The sequence below is a fragment of the Mercenaria mercenaria genome, chromosome 5 (assembly GCF_021730395.1).
Source record: "Mercenaria mercenaria strain notata chromosome 5, MADL_Memer_1, whole genome shotgun sequence".
NCBI classification, from domain to species: domain Eukaryota; kingdom Metazoa; phylum Mollusca; class Bivalvia; order Venerida; family Veneridae; genus Mercenaria; species Mercenaria mercenaria.
Window position 1 is genome coordinate 31,634,415 of NC_069365.1, and position 18,382 is coordinate 31,652,796.

At 35.7% G+C, this 18,382-nt stretch overlaps 1 protein-coding gene across 3 annotated transcripts; it reads left to right on the top strand.

Moving 5' to 3' along the window:
• The first annotated feature begins 143 nt into the window (after positions 1-143).
• On the top strand, positions 144-17,466 carry LOC128546208 (uncharacterized). Of its 3 annotated transcripts, XM_053543097.1 has the most exons (4): positions 144-292; positions 1,241-1,393; positions 2,107-2,209; positions 16,838-17,466. In XM_053543097.1, exons 2-4 carry the CDS (start codon positions 1,241-1,243, stop codon positions 17,011-17,013), a joined length of 432 nt encoding a protein of 143 aa, XP_053399072.1. In that variant the 5' UTR covers positions 144-292; the 3' UTR covers positions 17,014-17,466. The 3 variants fall into 3 exon arrangements, 1 of the variants encoding a protein (XP_053399072.1); XR_008370942.1 differs by lacking the exons at positions 144-292; positions 1,241-1,393; positions 2,107-2,209 and adding an exon at positions 6,530-6,640; XR_008370941.1 differs by lacking the exons at positions 144-292; positions 1,241-1,393; positions 2,107-2,209 and adding an exon at positions 6,647-6,898.
• The last annotated feature ends 916 nt before the right edge of the window (positions 17,467-18,382 follow it).

Genomic DNA, 18,382 nt, shown 5'->3' on the forward strand with positions numbered 1-18,382 from the left:
ACATATAAATCCCGCCTACTATACTTGTATTTTGGGAATTTATTGCAAATCGCTGCATGATCGTAACATGCTAATCGGTTTCCTGAGGTACGGAAGTTTTCATTGCATATTTTCCTTTTAAACACGAAGTTTTCTAAGTGATGTAGTGTCGAACCTATTCAATTTAGAGGAGATAACTGGACAACTGCTTGTAGTTAACTTTGCCTGGACACGTACTTGAGGAACACGATACAGTCCATTATGATAGTCCATGTCCTTAAAGAACGTGTAGGATATTTCTGAACGTGTACAGGTAAATAATTAATATTTTCTAATGCACTTCATTTTGCCAGTTATAGCGTGATTCTGTTAAAATAAAACATCATGGAAATAGAGCTATGTTGCGTTCTATGACCCCAAAGAATCTTCTTATGTAAACTTTGCAGGCATAATACAAGCGGGCATGGGGAGGCCAGATCGTTTAAAGAAATTAATATAGTATGTTGGAAGCAAAAGATGGAAATGCGTAGAGGCGGTAACAGATTATTTGTTCAGGAAATAGATTAAATGCTCTGCATAGAAGGCTTGTTGGATCTTAACAGTTATGGATAAAATTTAGGCACAATACATGAGGGTCTGTTGGAGCCGAACCGATATGTGCATTTGTTAACATTGAAGGTTAAGTCTCCTGTATATAAAGGATGCCTGTTGGAGCTGAATGGTATGCAAAATAATAATTTGAGCGTAGGAGTTAATATATATGTAGCTGAATTGTTTAGGAAATAAATGTAGCCACATACATTTAAGTCTATCAGATCTGAATCGTTGGGGAAATTAATTAAGTTATGGGATTGTTGTAGTTGACTTTTTAAGGACATTTATTATTTATTATTCTAAATTTGCTGAGAAAATTAATTAAACTTGTAAGGACTGGTTCAGTATTGTTAAGGAAGTAAAATTTGCATATCGTATGTTGCAGGTCAATAAGGCCCATTTAGGCCTGAATTGTAAGGCAATAGAATTAAGCGCAATCTTTTCGAGGTATCTTGGGTCTACTTTAGTAAGAAAATAAATTCAGCTGGAGGTTTGTTGTGGCTGAATTATTTAAAAAAAAAAAAAACAGAATGAAGCGCCGCATACAAAACATGCTTTAAAATGAATAAATCACCATACATAATATTTTTATGGCGTTAAATTGACAAGGCAACCAGATATGCCCAAAAACATATTTATAGATATTTGCATGATTTCTCTATTGAAGATGTCACGTAGATTTGAAATTGAAAGACCGTCGGACTGGGACGAAGAAGTGCCATGGACGGAGCACTCTCGAATGTTTCCGCCATTTCCTTATCCTCACACACAAGTAGGTGGAGACCAAATAACTTATCCTACAGAAGACAGTGATGTTGAGGTATGGGGTTAGTTTCTTTTTACGCCCAATCTAATCCCACAATGTGCCAGTCCGTACATATCATAGTTCGTAGTCAATATTCACACTTTAAATTAGAACGCCAACTTTCTATATTAAGACCTTTATTCCGATGATGTTTTTATTTCTCTTGCAACTGCATTGTTTATAAATATACCTTATTAAGCTACAACGGAAGGTTGAGCTTGTAATGAAAACATCTCCGCTTTTGTAACATATTATGTATATAACTGTTTGTACATTAATCAATAAACATTTAAACAGAGATTTTAGTAGATTCAGGTAGCTGTGCACCTTGTGTTAAAAGATGGTTGCACCAACATTACAGCTACAAGGAAACTTTCCAGCGTTTACATGTGTAAATGTGATTTGTTTAGGAAGAACATATAAATATTTTTGCTGACTGGCTGGATTGTTCTTGCATGACCCTTATGCTATTCGAACCAGCATCCGTGGCGTGCATTGAAAGACAATTAAAGATGTCTGTACTAGTTCGAACAAGCAGATATCTTGCACGTCGATACATGATTGAAGCCAGCTTAAAAATATCCGTGTGATAACTACTGATAGGCTTGCTCAAGTGATCCGAAATGAATTCGAAACTTCAACCAAAAGCAGGTACATATGACATATACATTGTCTGATTATCATTTATCCAAGGGTGGTGTAATCTATGTTTCGTCTTCTTTTTTAAGGAAGATGAACTGTGTACAAGCGTCCACTTTCCAAACAGACAGCATAGCTTCAATTCAGTGGTACATGCATCCTTTGAAGATGTCGAGAAAAGAGAAGCTTTGGGTGAGTGTAGAAACAAATATCTAGAAATGGGGTATAAACTGATAGTTTCTAGCAATGAAGCCTTACAATAAATTAGAAAAAAGGCTAGTATACATGGTAATATCTCTCAAAGTGACATTTAGATAAAACCTTCTATAATCTGTAGATTTTGTTCACTTTATTGCAGATATCGTTAAAATGACATTTTAGTAGTTTTATTTCTTTAGAACTAGTTGTTACTGTTATATTTTAAGACAGTTCAAGGCTGTAATAATTAAGAGAAAACACTAGATCCCAACACCAGTAAAAATGTCATACGTAAATAGTGTTTCGCTGTTTTTTGTTAACCATTTAACTTGCTTTTATGGAGAAAAAAACACTGTTCGGGCAAAAGATCTTTTTTCTGTCTCCAAAATCCTAGTGTTATCATCGATCGGTTGTTTTAGTGTCAGTGATTTACTTCCTGTTCTAATATTCCACGAATTAAGTTTCCATGAATTTGACGTGGAATCCGGCTTAAGCACTAGTGTACTACATTTTGTATTAAACATTTTTTGGTAGGTAAGGATATTATTTGAATATGTTAATTAACTATCAATGTATGTTTGTGTATATATATATATATGTTAATCATGTAGGTGTACTGCAACCAGCAAACACTGGTGACATTAGGCCAGTATCTGTGTATGATATTGGTAGCTAATCACTTTCATTCTGTCACCAATATTACGTTAACTTTGCAGTGCTGATATTGGGTCCATATGAAAACCATACCGGTTCGACATCGGCCAGGTGTGTGTGTTTGGAGGCTGTGTAAAGCACCCACACATGGGACTCTTATCTGTATGTTAGTTAAAGTTATTTGGATGAGAGGGACCTCGAGCTCGCGAACCCTAGTTTCGTATGCAGACAGTGCACTAGACCATTGTCTGTAGATAAAATTTGTATCTGATCAAAGAACTAATAAATACGCATTTGTATATCTGACAATAAACGGGCAGTTGTTTTAGATACAATGCGTACTTGTCAAAAATACAACAGACAAAAAACCTAACAATATAGATCTAGTTCTGTTTAAGATGTAATTGGTTCAGTAATGTCACTCCATGTCTGTTAGCCACCAGATCGGTCCATAATTTCATCATCATCATCATCATCATCTTAAGTAATCGCCTCACTCCAGAAGAGTATACCCGCGATCTGATTAAAATACAGTACATGCGCAGCCGTAATGGACAATTATATACATCTACATCATCTTTGTACTGATAAAACAGTCTGATGTTTAGAATGTGTTGGTGTTTCCCAGAACAGCCTTAAAGCTGGATACGAAGTTTTCTGTCAGACAGGAGGCAACAAGTGGCCGTTGAGAACCAGTCATCCGCACCTGCACCTGTTACCTCCGGTGTCCCTCAGGGGTCCGTGATTTGTCCTTTCCTTTTTCTCCTGTACATTAACGACATGCCAGCAACAGTCTCTTCCATCACTAGACTCTTTGCTGATGACAGCCTACTGTACAGGAAGATTAGGTCTTCGCAGGATTCCTTGACCTTACAGAAGAACCTGGACCGACTCCAGAAACGTGAAGAGGACTGGCAGATGTCTTTCAATCCCAGCAAATGTGAAGTCATCAGGTTCTCCCGCAAGAGAAATCCATCGTGCGCATCCTACACGATTCACGGTCACATATTAATTAGCGGTTGCAAAGACTGGAAGGTACTTGGGAGTAACCCTGTCTGAGGACCTTTCCTGAAAACCCATGTTGAGAATGTGGTCAAGAAAGCAAACAACAGCCTAGCTGTCGAACACCGCAACCTACAAAGCTGTCCAAGTAGCATTAATGAGAGATGTTATTCGTCGCTGACCCACCCAAACTGGAATATGCAGCCCCAGCCTGGGGTCCCCACACTCAGACGTGTATTCAGCCACTTGAAGCTATACATCGAAAAGCCGCTCGCTTTGTAACTGAGGATTACCACCAGCAGCACCAGCAACATGATCAATTAGCTAGGTTGGCAAACTTTGCAGTAGATGGTACGCAAATGCCATCATGGTATACCGTATTGTGTACGGTCTTGTGGACATAGACTCTGCCTCTCAATATCACACCTCATCTGCCATCAATAGGGCTACCACTACAATATTCAGGGTCCCCTTCTGCAGAACAGATTCGTACTGGCACTCCTTCTTTCCATCCAGTTTACGGTTATGGAACACTCTGCCAGCTCATCTGACAGGAGCCACTGCCATAGAAGCTTTCAATGCGGGCATCGTTTGCAATCCAGTGTAAATACACCAGCGGTTTTACCATTTACATGCACTTGTTTGCGCCTCACATCAACCTTGTAAAGTTTCACTTATACGACGATGCTCCAGAGTTGTCCATGTACAGTACTGGAAGAAGAAGAAGCTCTCGAGGTAGATATAGACTGATTTACGGCATATTGAGGCAGGCGGTCCCGTAAGTCTGTTGTTTTGGCACTTAAATTGGTAAACTTGCGAATGAATACCACGGTGGAGTTTGCTTTTCATATGGGTTTTCCAAGAAAGATCGGGTGTGATAGTCACTCCGAGATATCTAGCGCCTTCAATAGGTTTCAGCCAGGTGTCATGGATGGTGTATGTGATTGCTTGTTGGTTATATGGATAACTTCACACTTATCAGGGTTAAATGACATGAGCCATTCAAGTTCCCAGTCTTGAAAACAGTCAAAATTATGTTTTTGCACTGACTCATATTTTGTTTATAATTCTTTTGGAAAAAAATGTTCATAATTTGTTTTCTTTTTTAATTTGTTGTATGAAGTATGAAGAAAAAAATAGGAGAAGAACTCTACATGTATAAGACTTGTCTTTCGTTCTAATCCTTTCCATCAACTGTACTTGAAAGTTAGTATGTTAATATAACTATGTACATTGTTGGGTATAAATAGGTTTAAACAAAAAAAACTAGAGCTGCTTTTGAGAAAAGCGCATGTCTCCCACAACTGCCTTATCATCTATATAGTAAATCAGCCTTTATATACTGTTTACTCGCTATAAATATACCTTTGAAGAGTAAAAAGGCTGATTTGGGGTAATTCAAGGGTCATAATTCCGAAGTGCCTGGACAGATTTGGCTAGTTATCGAACTTGGCCGAGGTCTTATGGTCAAACACATTTTTTTAAGTTTGGTGAAGATCGGATGAGAAATGTTCAACTTAAAGCGCGGACAAGAGTAAAAAGGCTGATTTTTCGGTAATTCAAGGGCCATATAATTCCGTAGTGCCTGTGCCGATTTGGCTAGTTATCGAACTTGGCCGAGGTCTTATGGTCAAACACATTTTGTTAGACATTTTGTTCAAGTCTGGTGAAGATCGGATGAGAAATGTTCGACTTATAGGGTGCGGACAAGATTTGTGTCAGACAAACAGACACACAGACAGCAGTAAATCAATATGTCTCCCACACCACTGTGTGGCGGGAGACATAATAAACATGTGGCATCACGTTATGCCGTTTCCGCGTAAAGGAGCCTTTCCGTTATTGTGTCGCTGTTTGGTTGTTCCTAATCCCCGTACCGTACCCGTACCGTACATCCATCTTCGGGAACTCTCGGTTTTGTACGGAGAATGGCGGACAAGTACGGAAACCTCAGTCTATTTTTAGAAATATATTTCGCGGTTATTCTTTCATCTAAACTACGAAATAATGCCGTAAATATGGTGAAATATAATGAAAAGTGCAAGCTATGCTGAAAAGGGGGAGGGTGAGATCGCACCCGTCGCATTCCCACCCCCTGGTACGCCCTTGAAATATTAGTAAAACTTCCAAGAAAATGGTTCTTTCATTCCTTTCAGCATATAAACTTAATTAATGCATCATCTACATCTACATGATACTTCCAACAATCATTAACGATTATGACTGGAAGGCATTTTCAAACTGAATTAGATATACAACTGAATTAGATATACTAGCAAAACATTCTGCTGATGACAGGGATTTCATAAAATAGTAATAATAAAGAGAAGAAAAAGAAGAAGATTAGAACAGTCTGTAGTTTTATCTCAAGGAATTTCAAATGTTTATTATCAACATGCTGAACGCAATTAAGTTACATGTCATTTCTACACCCTACCCTCTCGTGTCCATCCTCTGTTAAAAATCGACATTGCATGTAACAAAAGAGCCTAATTTATCTGCCGTTTGATTATTTAATATCACTATATTTTATGATTTAGTTTACTTATTATATATCCATAAAAAATAACAACCGCGAAATATATTTCTAAATATAGACTTCAGCTTCCGAATGTTCCCGAAGATGGATGTACGGTACGGGTACGGTACGGGGATTAGGAACAACCCCGCTGTTTCGGAAACTTTTGTTTTTATTGTCAGAAAACGAAAGTACAGAGGCTAACCGTCCTCTTTCCCCTTCCTCTTTCGGTTTTGCGGCCTATATCCAGGGTAACAAGTGTTTTTTTTTTACTTGTTTATCATATACCAGTAGTGCTAATTATAACTCTGGCGAAATCATTTAAACTTCATGAAGTTTGAGAATTTTAGTATCCAGTATAACATGTATAAAAATGTATTTTATAAAGTTTCTTTGATTAAAATAAGTGACTGACCATGCTGACAGTGACAAAGCAACTTGATTACAATTTTATACAGTACTTGGTCTAAATTATGTAATGGGAGCTGAGGAAAGTACATGTGGAACAGGTTAGTGCCAGTTAGATATTATAGACTTATGATAATAGTTTGTTCCATATAGAATTGGGATTGTCTTTTGCCTCATAAACTGTTTGAATGGGATAACAACTATTTCACATATTGACATATGTTGAACAATTGTTATTGATTTTATAGCTGTTTCTATTTTAAACTATATAGCTAATTTGTAAGATTTCTGGGACCTGTTAAAATGATTATGAAGAACATAGATCTTTGCAGTTTCAGTTTCACATGTTGCGAATTTCTGAGAAAAATCGATCATTACTAAATTTGTCTTATGTTTTGATGATTCTCACAAGTGAAACATTCACCAATGATTTATCGCAAAGTACTGCTGCATTTGATGAAAATGTGACCGCAAAGATCTTGTTTTTTTGCTATTGTCTTTCATCTTATAAACCATTTGGACGCAATTATGACCATTTTGCATTTAATTTCGACATATTTTGCATTATTGCTTTCAGATTTTATAGCTAGATTTAGCTATATAGCTAATTTGTGACTTTTCTGGGACCTGTTTAACAACACGCACGTTGAACTTTAAGACGCGTTCCTCACTCTGCCATGCATAGTTTTTTTAGCTCACCTGTCACAAAGTGACAAGGTGAGCTTTTGTGATCGCGCGGTGTCCGTCTTCCGTCCATGCGTCTGTAAACTTTTGCTTGTGACCACTCTAGAGGTCACATTTTTCATGGGATCTTTATGAAAGTTGGTCAGATTGTTCATCTTGATGATATCTAGGTCAAGTTAGAAACTGGGTCACATGCCTTCTAAAACTAGGTCAGTAGGTCTAAAAATAGGAAAACCTTGTGACCTCTTTAGAGGCCATATATTTCACAAGATCTTCATGAAAATTGGTCAGAATAATCACCTTGATGATATCTAGGCCAAGTTCGAAACTGGGTCACGTGCCATCAAAAACTAGGTCAGTAGGTCTAAAAATAGAAAAACCTTGTGACCTCTATAGAAGCCATAGATTGCACAAGACCTTCATGAAAATTGGTCAGAACATTCACCTTGATGATATCTAGGTCAAGTTTTAAACTGGGTCACATGCCATCAAAAACTAGGTCAGTAGGTCAAATAATAGAAAAACCTTGTGACCTCTCTAAAGGCCATATTTTTAATGGGATCTGTATGAAAGTTGGTCTGAATGTTCATCTTGATGTTATCTAGGTCAAGTTCGAAACTGGGTCACGTGTGGTCGAAAACTAGGTCAGTAGGTCTAAAAATAGAAAACCTTGTGACCTCTCTAGAGGCCATATATTTCATGAGATCTTCATGAAAATTGGTCAGAATGTTCAACCAGATGATATCTAGGTCAGGTTTTAAAGTGGGTCACGTGCCTTCAAAAACTAGGTCAGTAGATCAAATCATAGAAAAACCTTGTGACCTCTCTAGATGCCATATTTTTCATGGGATCTGTATGAAAGTTGGTCTGAATGTTCATCTTGATGATATCTAGGTCAAGTTCGAAAGTGGGTCACGTGCCGTCAAAAACTAGGTCAGTAGGTCAAATAATAGAAAAACCTTGTGACCTTTCTAAAGGCCATATTTTTCATGGGATCTATATGAAAATTGGTCTGAATGTTCATCTTGATGATATCTAGGTCAGGTTCGAAACAGGGTCATGTGCGGTCAAAAACTTGGTCAGTAGGTCTAAAAATAGAAAAACCTTGTGACCTCTCTAGAGGCCATACTTGTGAATGGATCTCCATAAAAATTGGTCAGAAAGTTCACCTTGATGATATCTAGATCAGGTTTGAAACTGGGTCACGTGTGGTCAAAAACTAGGTCAGTAGGTCAAATAATAAAAAAACCTTGTGACCTCTCTAGAGGCCATACTTTTCACGGGATCTGTATGAAAGTTGGTCTGAATGTTCATCTTGATGATATCTAGGTCAGATTTGAAACTGGGTCAACTGCGGTCAAAAACTAGGTCAGTATGTCTAAAATTATTAAAATCTTTTGACTTCTCTAGAGGCCATATTTTTCAATGGATCTTCGTGAAAATTGATCTGAATGTTCACCTTGATGATATCTAGGTCAGTATTGAAACTGGGTCACGTGCGGTCAAAAACTAGGCCAGTAGGTATAAAAATAGAAAAACCTTGTGACCTCTCTAGAGGCCATATTTTTCATGAGATCTTCATGAAAATTAGTGAGAATGTTCACCTTGATGATATCTAGGTAAAGTTCTAAACAGGGTCACGTACCTTTGAAAAGTAGGTCAATAGGTCAAATAATAGAAAAACCTTGTGACCTCTCTAGAGACCATATTTTTCAATGGATCTTCATGAAAATTGGTCAGAATTTTTATCTTGATAATATCTAGGTCAAGTTCAAAACTGGGTCACATGAGCTCAAAAACTAGGTCACTTTGTCAAATAATAGAAAAAACGATGTCATACTCAAAACTAGGTCATATGGGAAGAGGTGAGCGATTCAGGACCATCATGGTCCTCTTGTTTAAAACCCTCTCCAGTTGATATCCACAGAGGCATTGGAAGAGTGTAGCTTTGAAGTTGACATCAAATTATGGCAACTGGTAGGAGCATGTTTCCGAATGGGACTGGTTGTCAATTCATTGGTTAATTCAATAGATAATGCTTTAAAAAGGAGGAAATAATTATATATTGCACAAAAATGAAAATGGAAGTTTTTTTGGTGAAAAATACATTGCCTTAAGGAACGAGTGTAAAAATATAGCTGTACAATGTAAATAAAAATAGATAACAAAGCAAATTAGAGTCACAGTATCATGGTCTAAAGATGGGCAGCACATTTTTGGCTGCACTTCCTGCGTCACTGACATGCTATACAGGCTAGGCAGGTTAGACCTTCGACGCATTGACTCCAGGCTCCCTCTTATGTATAAAATTTCAACTGGTTGCAATACCCATAAAAGATTATCTCATCCCCCTAACAAGGCAATTGACGCCATTACCATCTGCTGTCTTACAGGTAAATCTCTGCAACCACTGACTAAAACAAATCCATGTTGCACATTGCAGACCTCGAGCGGTCATCTGCGCATGTCGGGAAGTGATTATCAGTCAGAGCGCACAGCAAAACAACGCAAATTATTGCATGTCCGCACACATTTAGTGTATGATATATTTGTAATATGCTGGCTAAAGGTTAGGGTTAATTAGGATTACCATGGTTACAAAGTATATACATTAAATAGACTTATCATTCAAATCCTTGAATCTGGTACAGAGTCTGTAATTTATCACAGGTGCTCCAGGTATTTTTTAGTCACAGTCATAAGAAATACTCCTTTTTCCTCAGGACTATAGTCCTATGGAATAATCTTCAACCTGACGTTCCCTTTCTTCCAAACGGTGAGCATTTCAAAACTGCTATTTGCAAAATTGAACATACTTCACTGTAACTTGCTCTTCATCCCTGTTTTTATCTTTTAAATTACTAACACATTTTCCTTTCCCTTTTATTTGCCCTGATATCCTTGACGCACACAAAAGTGTCTACGTCCCAGCAAATGGTTAGGCTGTAATGGAGATAGGTAGATACATACATAAAAATTGACTTAGTTCTACATGTTCAATCCACTGGAAGTAGTGGCATAATGTCTTTATCCGTTAAGTGTAGAATAAAGTCTTGACGCCATGTACAGAAGTGAAAATTGTTTTTTGAATTAATGGCAACCTGTGAATAGATTTATTAAAACCGCAACATTGGTATCTTTCTAAAGGTAAAGTATAATGTAAGAACATTTGATACATGAAATATTTCGAAATATTTTTTAAACTTTGCAATGTGCGGATCTCTTTAAACATGGGCTATTCACTCAAAATAAAACACACGCACCTATATATTTTATTTCACCATATTACAGACCATATGTTTATTTAGGACTGAGAGAAGTTTTATTAAAATCTACATTGTAAAAAAATTTCTATTCGCAAAAATATTAATCAAAATTTTGAATTTCCCATAGATGCCCATTATGAAACTTTGTGTGAGGTCAAAAAATTTTCCAGTCAGTCCAGAAGAAAATCGAGCACACAACCATATCTTTTTTTACTGCTGAATTTTCCAGGTATATAAGTTGTGAATAAAATCAGGGTTTAATGAAATAGAAAAAAATTTGATCCAAATGTGCAGAACTAACTTAATCTGGCAGTTTGTGTAAATTACACAGTTGTAATAATTATTAAAATGGATATATTTATATAAAAAATATAAAACTATTGACTTGATACAGTCATATCAATGCTTGGACTTAAAAAAAAATGTTTAATGTAATTTATTTAAGGGTGAGACTGCCCAACCATAATAGGTCATCATAACTGGCATTACCTAAACATGCCCTCTGATGATTGTCTTTAAAATCAAATTGACAGTGGTCTACAGTAAGTATGTGAAATACGAAATTGATTGGAGGTTTATCATGCTTGTTTAACTAGCCAATTAGACAGCTCACTTTAGTGATCTTACGAAATATTACAAGCCAAAATTAAAGTTGCGTTTGATGGCTTATGCACATGACTTTAACCTTTAGTCTGCTGGCACCAAGAGAGTTTGCCTTTGCGACCAGTCCATGCATTTGATCATGGTCTCTACTGTTAGCTATTCAGTCAGAAACTTTTCAGTGAATACCCCTTTGAATAATAAGTGGTACCACCCAAACTGAATGATGGACCAGTTTTGTTTTAGAGATTTAGCAGGGTAGAGGTTAAAAATAAAAGGATTTACAGCTGACAATTTCTGGTTTTTTTTTCTAACACACTTTAGCTGAATATAACATTTTGTTATAAAAAAAACCCACTAAACTTTATAGAAAGATCAAATATTTTCGATAAATGGAATAATATATAAGATAACACATAATTGACACTGAAGGTTTATCAGTTGTTCTGGTAAATTTTGAGAGAAAAATATAACAATTGGAAAAGCCTTTTGAGGTGGAAACTGGACAGGATCAATTTCACAAAATATTTTTTGGGGAAAAGTGGACAAACTACAATACTGTGACTGAGCTTTAATAAGTTAAGATTAAATGTGTCACATTAAAAGTGAGGTTGAAAGATGAAGAGGTCTGAAAAAATTCAAGAAAAAGAAATAATTTAATGTTAGCATGTTTATGCACAAAATACATTTCTTCTCTTAACCTTAATTTAAATTAGCCTGCTGGTGGCAAGTGGTTTTGCTTTTGTGACCTGAGTGCAGACCAAGACAGCCTGCAGCTGATCATGGTCTGCACTGTTCCCTATTCAGTCAGTAAATTTTCAGTAAACACCCCTTTGAATAATAAGTGGTACTGCCCTAATTGAATGATAGACAAGAAAATTTATAGAAGACATACAAGTCAAAGTCAGACAGGTCAGATACTTCATGTTAGGTTTAGTGTATTTAATTATCATTTTTGTGCCCCCCCCATGAGTGGTGGGGGCATATAGATTTGCTCTTGTCTGTCCTTCCGTCCGTCCTCCGTCCTTCCGAAAATGTTGTGTCGCGCCTAGCACCAAAGTATTTGACGTAGAGTCACAAAACTTTACAGGAATATTGGTCAGCATGTGTAGTTGTGCACCTGGGGTTTCGCGTCCGGATTCATTCAGTCGTCTAGGAGTTATGGCTCCTGACTTTGTAAAAATTGGTCATTTTAATGTTGTGTCGCGCCTAGCTCCTAAAGTATTTGACGTAGAGTCACAAAACTTTACAGGAATGTTGGTCAGCATGTGTAGTTGTGCACCTGGGGTTTCGCGTCCGGATTCATTCAGTCGTGTAGGAGTTATGGCCCCTGACTTAGTTAAAAATTGGTCATTTTAATGTTGTGTCGTAGTAGCTCCAAAAGTATTTGACATAGAGTCACCAAAGTTTACAGGAATGTTGGTCAGCATGTGCAGTTGTGCACCTGGGGTTTCGCGTCCAGATTCATTCAGTCGTTTAGGAGTTATGGCCCCTGACTTATTTTTTTTTTTTTTTAAGTTTTTTCATTACTCAAGACCAGACTTTTTGTCCAGACTTTTATAGTCTGTGAAGTGTTCTCTTTAGGATTTTACTGAGCTAGGCCAGAGTTATGGCTAACTAAGTGAATTATACACATAAGGTTCTTAAACATCTTAAAAATTATTTAACCTGAGTCATAAAACCATGTTACAGTGGCGGGGGGTGGGGGGGGGGGTGCGGCTCACCTGTGTCCCATGGACACACATCTAGTTGATATATATAGTCTTCCATTCCATATTAAAATGATATCTGGAAGTGAACTGGGTCTTACTATTACTTAATTATGATTCATTCATAATACTGTAAAATCATTTAATTTCGTGGGCATGAAATTTCATGGTTTTGGTCAAAATGGCAATTTCATTGGGATATGAAGTCGTGGATTTCAACTTTTGAACACAAAATATGTTCATTAAAGGAATTGATATTCAAAGTATGTTTTTATTCCATTTTATTCCAACAACAAGCATAATTTGACTAGGCATCTATATCTTATCAATAAAATTACATTGTTTTGTACAATACGGAGATATTTTTGGACTAGAACCCAGCTGAGAAAACCATATTGGATGAGCAGATGGGGTATGAGTCCAAATATATCTCGTATTGTACAGTACAATGTTAAATATCCTTTTCATTCTATATCTGTATTTTAGTTTAAATTAAAAATGATTCACTGAATATTGTATTTCTGCCTTTTTTGTACTTTCCCTGATTTCAAGACGCATAATCAAACTATGTACATTATAAAGAGCGCCTACTTCACCCGATTTACATTCTGAACATTTTTATGCATTTCGGGCTTTATCGTATGTTTAACATGGGACTGTTGAACTGTCCAAATACGGAAAAAAATACAGGGTTTTTTTTTTGTACATACATGCGTCTAATATTGTAATATATTGTATGGTCACGCGTTGCAAATAAATGTTCACGATTGGATAAATAAAATAGATATAGAATAATATTAGTTATTGCAGGACCAAAATGTTTTGTTTCTCTTATTGTTGTTGTCACAAAAAAAAGATAGACAAAAAGTCAATAGGACTGATGACTGCATAAAACGTATCGTCTTTGATGATGATACATATTTTAGCATGGAATAGGGATTAATTTTCAAATTGGTAAAAGTAGGAATCTCAAAGCTGTTGCAAAACATAATTATAAAAGATGAAAAATAACAACAGAATTATCTCCCTTTAAAAATTGACTTTGTGCAGCTTTTGAGTTGTTAGTTTTAACATGATTCGCAAAATATATTTAATTTTAAGATCGGGGCAGGATTAGTCCTGTACAAATTTTGTCCCCGGTTGATTTCATTTCCTGCCAACTATTATCAGGCGTTTGTCTGTCAACTGTCGTCATACTTTGTAACAAAGTAAACCTCTGTTATATATTGGGAAGGCAAAAAACCTTCCCATTTAGCTCAATAGGGAGAGTGCAAATCTACGGATCGCAGTTGTTAGTGTGATCCTTGGGCGATGTGTATGTTTTCCATGACAATTTGTTTGCTCAATAGCGAGAGTGTAGATCTACAGATCGTGAGGTCGTGAGTTTGATCCTTGAGCTAAGCTTATGTTCTTCAAGACAGTTTGATAAAAGACATTGTGCCTGAAATCATTCGTCCTCCGCCTCTGATTCATGTGGGGAAGTTGGCAGTTACTTGCAGAGAACAGGTTTGTACTGGTACAGAATCAAAGAACGCAGGTTAGGTTATCTGCCCGGCATTACGTAACTGAAATACTGTTGAAAAATGGCATTAAACCCAAAAAATAAAAGTAAAAAATGGTATTTCATTTTTTTTTCTGTTGGCCAACTTTAAATACATTTAGTTGTTTACAGGCTTTTGTATTTTGAGGCCATTTTATATCTTAATTATAGGTGATACTTGTATTAACAAAACGCGATAACTGTGGCCTTTATTTACTAATATCAGATCAGCCCATAACAATAAAATAGGGAATCAGGTGGAAACCTCATACGACAAATATCTTATATCATCGCAAAACAGATGTAAGTAGTGGCCAGGTCTAGTGGTTAACACGTATGATTTGTAAGCTTACAATGCTGGTTCGAAACACAGGACGATCTGCATTTTTATTTTTTTTCCAGCATGTTTTTACCTGGAGAAGGAATCCAGGTAAAACTATATCATGATTTTCTCATGCACTTATACTGAGTACATATTGACATTTTTCAGAGGATCTCCTACTATAGAATAGACATTGAATCTATTAACATTGCAAAATGAATAAAGAAAACTCTTGCAAGGAAAATGAAACCAAAGTTGCGATCGTTAAAAACATTATGAAGGTAAATAAAATGTTATGTTTAAAACATAACGACTCGTACAAAAGGCTCGAACCTACACCATACAAACGTAAAAAGAATAAAGGTCCGACACACTATCCACTAGACTACAAATCTGTTATGGTGTAATGCATCGTATTTAGAGTTAGGAATACTATAACATACAAATTAACACCACTTATCGAATAATACCCCTGCTTTACCTGTTTTTGGATTTTACCAAGTACCGTTAAAATAAAAGTATCGCGATCCATTAATAGTATTCAGAACTCAGTACTAACATAAAGGTTATTTTTATTTGTAAAGGAGACTTAAATGTGTGTTAATGAACACTGTGATATTGACTGTACACAGTTGTCACAAATACCAGATTATTAACTTTTTAAAAGAAAAACTGAAAATTCATGCAAACAACGTACAACTTAAAGTTAGCACCAATTTAAAGTGGTTGACAGCATTGTAAGACTAATTTAACTAGGTCACTTTTTCAAAATAACACCAAGTTAAAGAAAATTTAAACTTTTAGGCTGAAACAAGGATGAAAAAAAATGTAAGAAAAAGCTTTTGTTTTTATTGACAGCATGAAATATTGTCTTGTAGGACAAGAGATATATTTTCTATTCATGCATGTTAACTGCAGGAAGATAAAAGTAATATGCTTAACATATTTAAACTTGTAGATACACGCACGGTCATGGTTTAAATATAATATGTTTACAAGTGTTATCGAATATCTAAAAGTTAAGAGATACTTGAAAGATTACAGGGAAGTAATAATTGTGAACCGTTACATGTATGTAGTAACCACCAGTTTACTTAATTTTCCTTGATATTATTTTCCAAATTTAAGGTGCAACTAATGTTTTGTAATGTATGAAACTTTAAGACTGTAATTAGATGCGCATATTGAACCATACAGGGAAGTAAAATAATTTTATTACCTTTTTTTAATTATTTCAGTTTCAGTGTTAACCATATATTGTGTGGCGATAAAATGTTGCCTCTCAGGAAAAACACTTCAAATTGTTGAATTTAAGTGAAATAACAGGATTTTACTTTAAATTGACTGTTTTTATACTAAACTAATTGTGTGTAATTTCATATGTATGGAGAAACCATCAAAATAACGCACAAGTGTCTTCCAATGGCTTGACCTCTTTCACAGATTCCAGCAGTAACTGCTCTGTGAAAACAATGTTTTAGAAGTTGTAGATAATTGTTTATTTCAGTTACTAAAAAGGAAACTTGAAGTGAAAACTTTTCTCAAATTTTAAGTATATTATTTCAAACAATATTACTTAATAGAAACATAAAATATAAAATATGGTCCAGCTTATGAACTGCTAAAACATGCTGGCAAGAGATTTCCCTTCAGCAAGTCATTGTATGCCAAAATAAACTTTCTGACACTCTAAAATCTGTATGAAGATTTAAACTCAGTGTATCAACAATTTTTTAAATGGCGTTTCAGTTACAGTTACAGGAAGTTCCGACACTTGTCTTTTTCTCGGGGCCTTCTGGTAAGAGAAATGCATTAATTTCTTGAATGAATTTTGATTTTAATTGTGTTACAAAAAAATGTTATGATGTAGAGTTTCTGTACTAATATAAAATTTTGAATTTAATCTGTTGGACCAGCAGAAGCCAGCGGACATTTGTCAGGCCAGGTATACAGCAGAGAGGGTAAACAACAGACTAGACGGCAAAATACCATGTTCTCGCAGAGAAAGAAACTGCCATTAGGAAGAGCAAAAATCAACGTGTGTATTATAAAAGGAGACCTTTCAACTGAAAAAGTATGTATATATAACTGTTAAAAGGCTTCACAGTTCATTAGCAAAAAAAACAAGTTTGCAGCATATCCCATGCCCCAAGTGCTGGCAGAGCTGTGGAACTCTGAACAGTTATCAGTGAATCTTGTTTCTAGTACAGTAAAATGGTGTAAAAATACTTCAAAAAATGGGAAAAGCATGAAACTTGGTACATAACTACTTTAGGGCAAAATACTAAAAATGAGCATGAGACCCACACCGAAAAATCCAATATGGCCGAAAAATCCAAGATGGCCGCCATATATGTATATATTTTCAAAAATACATAATATTATATATAAAATTTCTATTGACACTTACAGTCATCAGTATAATAAGCTAAAACCACCTGCCTGAATTAATCCAAACATATTATATTAACAAAAATACCGCTCTTCCAACAAAAATGAAAAAAGTTGTCTCCCTTGGATAAAATGTGCTGTTAAGCAGAAGAAAAGTCATAATACATTTATATGAATCAAAATTAGTATATAATGGTAACTGGCATATCAAGAATGTTTAAAATGGCAACAGTCATGTGCAGAAATTTACAACAATTGTAAATTAATTAATTATAAATACATTCGAACTTCGGTAACTGGAACCCATCAGGACCGACTAAATTTATTCGAATTATCGGTAGTATGAGTGATCGAAAAATATATTATAAAGGAATTTGTTTGGGACCTGACGATAGATTAATTGAAGAATGGTGTTCGAATTATCAGAGTTTGAGCAAACGAAGTTTTAGTCTGTAATGTGTATTAGTGAATAAATGACATGTGTTTCACTTTGTCATTAGTTTTCGTGACTCAGAATTTGTAAGTGTTGCTGTATTCATTTCAATTTATTTACACTAAGAGAAGTAATGACACTTAATAAAACTATATAATTCATTAATTTATGTTAAATTCATTAATTATGTTAGTGTGATAAGACCATGTGAACATCCGGCCTATCAGATCATCATGATTTCTTTGGGAAAAAGTCATTGCCGGTTGATCAGCGTAATCAAATTTACATTTGCATGTCCCTGTAATATTCTGTTTTTGTCAAATTGTAGCACATTGTGCCATAACAATGGTTTTATAGTTTAATGTCATAAGCATATAATGTACAGTCACTAATGCCCTGATCACTCTCAGGCAAAGACCATGAAGATCATACTGCGTCCTGAAAATTTTGACGCGGTGGGGACGGGGATCAAACTTGAAAAATGTGCACTTCTAAAGTTCATACTGCGTGCTTTTAACATCCTTGCCAGGTTCTTACGGTGTCTAACACGTTCACACTAATTTTCTTACCACGCGCTTCTTCACGTCCAGTGTGTTCTTACTACATTTTTAGTACGATCAGTCAGATTGCACCTCTCGCT

Excerpts from the sequence above, each read along its gene's own strand:
- LOC128546208 (XM_053543097.1), top strand. The coding sequence starts at position 1,241 with ATGTCACGTAGATTTGAAATTGAAAGACCGTCGGACTGGGACGAAGAA. Across the intron at positions 1,394-2,106 it reads CAGAAGACAGTGATGTTGAG|GAAGATGAACTGTGTACAAG; the intron begins GTATGGGGTTAG and ends TTCTTTTTTAAG. Across the intron at positions 2,210-16,837 it reads CGAGAAAAGAGAAGCTTTGG|AAGCCAGCGGACATTTGTCA; the intron begins GTGAGTGTAGAA and ends TTGGACCAGCAG.